Source organism: Amphimedon queenslandica, unplaced genomic scaffold, assembly GCF_000090795.2.
Source record: "Amphimedon queenslandica unplaced genomic scaffold, v1.1 AMPQUscaffold_13426, whole genome shotgun sequence".
In the NCBI taxonomy this organism is placed as follows: Eukaryota; Metazoa; Porifera; class Demospongiae; order Haplosclerida; family Niphatidae; genus Amphimedon; species Amphimedon queenslandica.
Window position 1 is genome coordinate 129321 of NW_003546338.1, and position 7535 is coordinate 136855.

General features: G+C 35.1%; 1 protein-coding gene across 1 annotated transcript; it reads left to right on the top strand.

Moving 5' to 3' along the window:
* The first annotated feature begins 6 nt into the window (after window positions 1–6).
* LOC100638978 (poly [ADP-ribose] polymerase 14-like) lies at window positions 7–7070 on the top strand. The gene is made up of 7 exons (XM_019995993.1): window positions 7–1454; window positions 3678–3899; window positions 4154–4483; window positions 4534–4761; window positions 4805–6155; window positions 6205–6543; window positions 6594–7070. The coding sequence occupies exons 1-7, from the start codon at window positions 270–272 to the stop codon at window positions 6875–6877; spliced, it is 3939 nt and encodes a 1312-aa protein (XP_019851552.1). The 5' UTR covers window positions 7–269; the 3' UTR covers window positions 6878–7070.
* The last annotated feature ends 465 nt before the right edge of the window (window positions 7071–7535 follow it).

Here is a 7535-nt window from a genome sequence, read left to right on the forward strand (position 1 = left end):
CGACAGATGGCGTTAATCAGTGCCTTTATCTATTGCATTCAAATAAGCATGCATCTCTGGCAGAAGAATTGGCTGACACTATTAAGCAGGCCATAGCTACTGAGTCTTGTAAAATACCTTTGTCTTTTCAGAATCAAGTAGAAGGAGATGATTATTCAAAATTTAAATTTAACCTTGCTGAGAAATATTCGTTTTTTTCTACAATTAATGGAAATGAGCTGACTGTTGCCAGTACTGCTGGAGATGTTAATGATGTCATTAATGAGCTCATGGGTTTTATTAACGAAGCATGCTCTGTTTCTGAAACAATCAATTTTAGTAAAGGTGTGTGGCGTTTGTTTCATACTGAATTGAAAGTTGAATGGTCTGAAGTAAAGAGAAGCCTGGAAACAAAAGGTATTGATATAGTTTCTTCAAAGCCAGATACATCAAAACCATATGTTGTTATCAGAGGAGAAACAAGAGCTGTTCAAGAAGCTAAGGAGGATATTCTGTCCCATCAAGTATCAGTTGAATCAAAGAAAATAATTCTTTCACAAGCTGGTGTCTATTCATATTTTCTCTCAAACAATGCACTAATATTGAAAGGTATTGAAAATGCTGCAGGAGTATGCATTGAAGTAGAAGTGAAGGGAATGTCTCCGAACGTTTTTAAAGAAGTTTTCACTGGTGTTACAAAAGAAATGATGTCTGTGTGCGTAGTTGTTGGTGACTTAACTGAGTTTAATCAAGCTGAAGTGATTGTCAACGCTGCAAATGAAGAATTAAAGCACAAAGGAGGCATTGCTGCAGCAATTGCAAGGAAAGGTGGCCCAAGCATTCAACAGGAATCGAATGATTACATCAGAAAAAACAAAAAGGTAGCTACTGGAACAGCTGTGCATTTCACTGCAACTGGTAACCTTCCTTCTTCATTTAAAGCAATTGTTCATGCAGTTGGTCCAAGATATCATGCTGAAGACAAGCAAAATTCCTGTGCAACATTAAAACAGGCAATTTTTCAGAGTCTCGAGTTAGCGAAAAATTATGAGTCTGTAGCCTTCCCAGCTATTGGAGGTGGTAATTTTGGTTTTCCTATTGCTGTTTGTGCTAATATTCATTTTGAAGCTGTAGTTGAATTTAGCAAAACAGAACAACCAACTAAACTGAGAAAAGTTTATTTTGTCATAATTGAAGAAAATGTCGAGGTTTTTCTGCAAGTAGCCAAGAATTATCTGTCAGATATTTTATTGGAACAACCACCAACTTTTGAAAGCCTTAGGCCTTTAAGTGTACCTCATCTGGCACCAAATGCATCTTCAGCATCAAGTGTGCTACCAACTCTAACAACTATTGCTGCACAGCAATATCCAAAAAGAAAAACTAAGAAACATAAACCATCTTATAGTGTACCTGAATTAGGGACTAGTCTTGAATATATCAAAATATCACAAGGCAGCATAATTGACTACCCGGTAAGTATCATTTTATTACTAAAATAATTATATTTACCATAATATGGATATAAAATTGAGTGGGGTGTTTAGCTTCAGGGGTGTCATTTCTTATCTAAAAAAATTAATACTGGAACATACTGCACATGTGCAGCATGTGTACATATGCACATGCTTGCACATGCAAAAAGTTATGCCCTTGAAATAGGAGCTTTTCACAGAAACACAAAATTTTATACACTTAAAATTTTGTAAACTTGTACCCATATTCAAAAGTAAACTGTGGTACTGAACAGTTAGTCAGGAATCTTGGTGGCAAAAGTGAATGAAAGCATATATTATTATATAAGCATTAATAGTAAGAATAAGCAAAATAAAACAGTAGGTATAAACACTAGTAATAATGATAATAATAATAATAAATAATATAATAATACACATTAAGAGTAAATTTGACATTAAATTCAAGTATTTGCTTGTATTTCATAAAATTAATTATAACTCAAAATATACTGCTCAGAATCAACCTTCTTATAATATAAAACTTGAGTAGTTCTACACCAGGAGCATAGGTGGCAGCAGGATTGGAAGAGCAGTCGGGCAAAAAATGGCACGCAAAGCATGCCATGATTTTGACCACACCCACCTTTTTTGCGCATAATTTGGGCGTATACTCAACGCACGCATACAATATGATATACCATAAAAATATGCCTAAAAGGCCCCCTGTCTCATCTGTAAAGCTCTATTCAACCTGTAAAGTACTAGTCCTGGTCCTCCTGGAAAGCTTGTTGACAAAGGAAAGCAGAAAAGGCTGTTTCTTGCTAGCTATGATAATTATTCATGACTAAAAATGAGGCCATTAATTAAATTATAATTTCCCGTCAAAATTTTTGGTCAGGCATTGCCAATCCATGCCCGACCCTGCTGCTGCCTATGACCAGGAGCACATGATTAAAATCATGGAATTATCATGCTGTTTCTATCATACCATAGCTTGAGCTAATAACAAATTACCATAAATGTTTAAATAAAAGCTTAGGCACTTATTTCTTAAGGGCAAAAAATTGCATGATCAAAACTAAAATTCAAACTTGCAACATTTGGATCAGTGGGTTTACTGGCTATTTGGAGCAATAGTTGCATGGTACCTGTACTGAGCAGAGCTTTTATTTTAACATTAATGGTATCTCGCTTGATTTATCCCTTCTGGTACTAAGATGTTTCAATTCCTAGAAGCTCAGGTCCCCTCACCCGTTTATATTTCACCCCAAATGAGCCAGCTTTTGCCAGCTGGGATTAGTCAACTTCCCTCCTAATCCCCTTGATTTGACCCCTTGCATAATGCCCCAGCTAGCTATTCCTCTATTGCACTTTTTCACTAATTTGGGTTAATTCCCCCTAATACACATATATGGTGTTAACCACAATTACATACCAGGTAATAGTCTCGGCCCAGCGGAAGGGGCTGGGCTGAGACTAACCAAGTAATATCCTATATTTTTGGTTCCTAAAATAAAAAAATGCTTTCTTGTTACCTTAAGGAGACAATTGTTTGCAGGTATTTAATTTAGCAAATTTTAGCGATTTTAAAAAATTCGCTAACTTAAGTCCGCGCTAACTTTAATTATTTCTGATTAACCCTAATAATAATTTCATTGAAAGCAGGTGTGGTCACAATTACAATGGCGGCCGTCAGCAAGTCTGAGCTTATTTGCAGCAAACGCTCAGCAAGATAATACTAAACTGCTGTCCAAAGACTTCTCTAGCAGTTAGCCTAGGTTAAAAAGCAGATGACAATCTTCTTCATTCAGTGAATAAGCAATTTAAGCAAGTCTAGCAAGATTAATGCAACAAGATCTACTGTATTTAGATTTGTGCAATTGCTTTGCTTGCTCATTTTGCTTAGGCTTGTCCCTCTAATGTTTTACTTTCCCCCAATCTGCGATTAGTTATTGGGATCCTTGTCTGCATGTAGCAGGCCTCGAACCCACATAAGGTGATTGGAAATCACCCATTCTGCCAGTTAAATTATACATGCTTTAATCTGGGAACACTTTTCAGTACCCCCACCGTGTTTTGACTTATCCCTCCCTTGCCACTTCCCAATCATACGTGTCCTCCCCTGCCAACTTCCCATGACACACTTAAGTAGCCACTTCCTTTACATCCAAAGTTCTGCCCATACTATATAGTACACATATACCGCTGATAAAATTTTAAAATAATTTCTGTATCTCATAGGAAGAGGCTCTGGTCAATACTACTGACGAGAATCTAAAACTTGAAGGATACGTTTCAAAAGTTTTATTAAAAGAAGCAGGGCCTGACTTAAAAAAAGAATGTGATGCTTTAACGAAGCCTTTTAAGACTGGTAGTGTGGTTGCAACAAAAGCCTACAAATTGAGGAACTCAAAACATGTACTCCATGTCATCTTACCTAATTATGATAGAAAATCTGAAGGGGTGAGTGACTTATTACTGTATAGCGCAAAATTTTTGAGGACTGTAAATTTCGCGAATTTGCCTAAAAATCTATTTTGTGGAATTAATTTCACGAATTTATGCAGTCTGCCATCTTGTACCGTAATAATGATTTTTGCAAAAGTAATTTTTTGTAAATCTTCAAAAATTGCAAAATTAGTGAAATGTACAGCCCTCAAAAAATTTGTGCTATATGGTATTATTTTAAATTATTACAAATTTTTATGTTTATACAGGTATTAAGAGAAGTTGTAAGAAATTGTTTAGATGAATGCACTCGTCTAAAAGTCAAATCATTGTCAATGCCATCGATTGGAGCTGGCAATCTCAAATACCCTCCTGATATTGTTGCTAGAGTTCTCATTGAAGAAACAGTCTCCTTTTTTCAAAAAAATAATGGAAAGACCACACTGAAATTAGTTCATTTTGTTATTTATGAGCAAGATATTTTTGAAAAATTTCAGAAAGTATTAAGATTAGGGCAACAGTCACCTAGAGCTACTAATTTTGATAGTAAATCTATGCAATCACTCTTAATTACTAAAGGGAGTGTAACTGATTTTCAGGTAAAAATTATTTTTACAATAATAAGAATTACTCCAAAATTTTACAATAGGAAGAAGCTGTTGTATTTACAAATAATCCTAATCTGGAACTTAAAGGAGTTGTAGGACAAGTTTTAACAAAACATGCTGGCCCAGAATTGAAAAAAGAATGTGATGCTTTAAAAAAACCAATAGAATTTGGTAGTGTTATTGCAACTAAAGGTCATTCTCTTAAAGCAAAGTATATTCTTCATGCAATACTACAGTCACGTGGCACTTCAAGTGAAGAACCTGAAAAGGTACATGATTTGTCTCTTTTTGAATTCTAATCATTAATTATAGGTTTTGAGAAAAATTGCTGTGAAATGTTTAGATGAATGCACTAGATTGAAAGTTAAGAGTCTTTCAATGACCTCTATTGGTGCTGGTAAACTGGGGTACCCTAATGATATTGTGGCTAAAGCACTACTAGAAGAAACGGCAATATACCTGAAGAAAAATAAGGGAAACACAACAATTGAATTGGTTCGTTTTGTTATTTACGAACAGACTGTGTATGATGAATTCAACAAAGTGTATCAACAACTCAATGCAGTTGCAACAAAGAGAAAGGAATTCTCACTTTCACAAAGTCACCCTCTGAAGTTAGAACTTTTAGAAGGAGAAATTGGAAATGATAGCTCTGATGTCACAGTCACATATGATGCAGCTGCTTCTCTAGTAGAAAAAAAACCACTTATGAAACTTATACAAAATTCAGGAGGTGTTGGAAGAAAGATGACTCTTCCTGTTGCATTTCATCAGAGTACTCATGAGCAGAAGAAATTTAGTTTCGCTTGTTTAGATAAGGCTGAAAAAGATCAGTTTGAGTCAATAGTCTTTCCAGCTCAATTTCAAAGCCATGCAATAGTACCAAAAGCCATTGTTGATGCATCACAGAAATTTGTAGCTACTAATCCAATTCATATGAAAGTTATTCGTGTCTTGTATACAACATTGTCACCTGAAATTGTTCAGCATTATGAAGAAGCACTCAAGTCATGGACAAACGGGCAAGAATCTGGTTTTCTGAGCAAGGCAAAAGCTTTTCGCTCAGCTGTTGCATCAGCTGTTGGTTATAGTCATGAAAGCAGATCTTATTTCAAAGATACTCCTACTTTGGAATTCGAAGTTGTGCTCGATATATTTGGAAAAACAAATGAAGCAATATTAAAAGCTGAGCAACAAATTAGAGAAACAGTTAAAGAAAATTTTATTGACCTCAAAATAGAAGACAAGCATATTGCAGCATTGTCAGCCGAAGGACTTCATGAAATATCATCCATTGCAGCTAGCTCTAACGTAAAGATTGATATTGATCAAGAGAGAGGAATAATAACTTTTCGTGGTTTTCAGGATGTCCATAAAGTTCGAAGCGACATTCAAAATATTTTACAAAAAATAAGTGAAGCAGAAGTTCAACAGACACTAGCTGATACCCTTTATCAGAGCATTCGTTGGGTGCAAATGCCATCATCAGGAAATGAGGAGGAATATGATGAAATATTAAACTATGAAATTGAGCAAGCTTATCAGAGAGAAGAGAAAGAATTTCTTTCAACAGATCACAACTTTGTAATTGATTTTACTAAAATGACGGACAGGGACTTGACAACAAATGCAACTGCTCGGGTCAAACGTATAAAAATTGATGGTAAATCATGTAAAGCTAAAATGTTTAGTAATAATTATTTTTATTCTAGTTCCTTTACCTGAGATTTGGAGTCCAATGCCTTTAGATCAAGGGAAAGAAAAATTTTTTCATTTAGTGCAGTTGCCACCAACTAGCCCTGAATATATTGGTGTAGAGAGAGCCTTTACCCAAACTATGAATCGTGGTCAACAATACACTGAGATTTTAAGCATCGAGCGTATTCAAATTCCAGCATTATACAAGCAATATGCTTTGGCAAAGAAAGAAATGGACATGCGTAATCCAGTTGGTCACATTAATGAGAGACATCTATGGCATGGAACAAACCATGAGACAATAGAAAAAATCAATACTCAGGGTTTTAATCGTAGCTTTGCTGGAAAACATGGTTAGTATAAGATTAACACACTGTATATTTAATTTATTGAATGTTTATAGCTACTGCATTTGGAAAAGGAGTATACTTTGCTACTAATTCAGCCTATTCACATAAATATGCTGATCCGGGTGTTAACAAGCATCGCTATATGTTTTATGTTCAAGTTTTGACTGGTGAGTATACTCGTGGTGACACTAATACGATAGTACCACCAATGAAACCAAATCAGCAAAATCCTGCAGTTCTATACGACTCTACAGTCAACGACATAAACAACCCAACCATTTTCGTAGTCTATAAAGATACTCAGAATTATCCAGCATACCTGGTCCAGTATCGCTGACAAACTATTGTGTGCATAAGACAATGTGTGAATAGTAGTGTATTTAAGCTTATGTAGTGTAGAATTTTCCTTAGAATTATTAGAGATTTTATTAAGTTGTAGTATAAAGGTGATTTTAGATCTGTATTTCGATTAGTTAGAGTAACGTTTTTTTGATAGCTGAATTTTAGATTTCTATTTTGATTATGATAACTATATACGTATATTATCAAGTACATTTTGTTACTAACAAACCTGTATAGCCTGTTATACTAGTGAGCACATACATAAATGTGCCCTACAATATATGACAAATAATAATGCAGAATAATTATGTAACGAAGCTACTTCGTTAAAGTGAGGCTTGCACGCGAAAATGAAATTTGAGATTATTGCTTATTTTTAATGTACACTACCCAAATAGACTATTCCTAGTTGCATTCTTGCATTGGACTTGCTTTGGGAAAGCTAGAGCTTGCTAAAGTTGCTGGTAGCCATTGCTTCCTGTTAGGGGGCGCGGTCATTGATGAACTGCATGCAAGGGGAAGAGAACCTTATGGGGTATGCAGAAATAAAGAGAAAATAACTTGATAAAAAGAGGGAAATAGACTATGACAAGTCAAGAGATTTAGCATGACTTAGACTGGTCCCTATGGCTATTCTATGCTATGTAGTGATT

Bases quoted from the DNA above. Each gene is read 5' to 3' on its own strand.
- LOC100638978 (XM_019995993.1), top strand. From the start codon at position 270: ATGGGTTTTATTAACGAAGCATGCTCTGTTTCTGAAACAATCAATTTT. The intron at 1,455-3,677 runs GTAAGTATCATT...TGTATCTCATAG, and splicing joins GCAGCATAATTGACTACCCG to GAAGAGGCTCTGGTCAATAC. The intron at 3,900-4,153 runs GTGAGTGACTTA...ATGTTTATACAG, and splicing joins ATGATAGAAAATCTGAAGGG to GTATTAAGAGAAGTTGTAAG.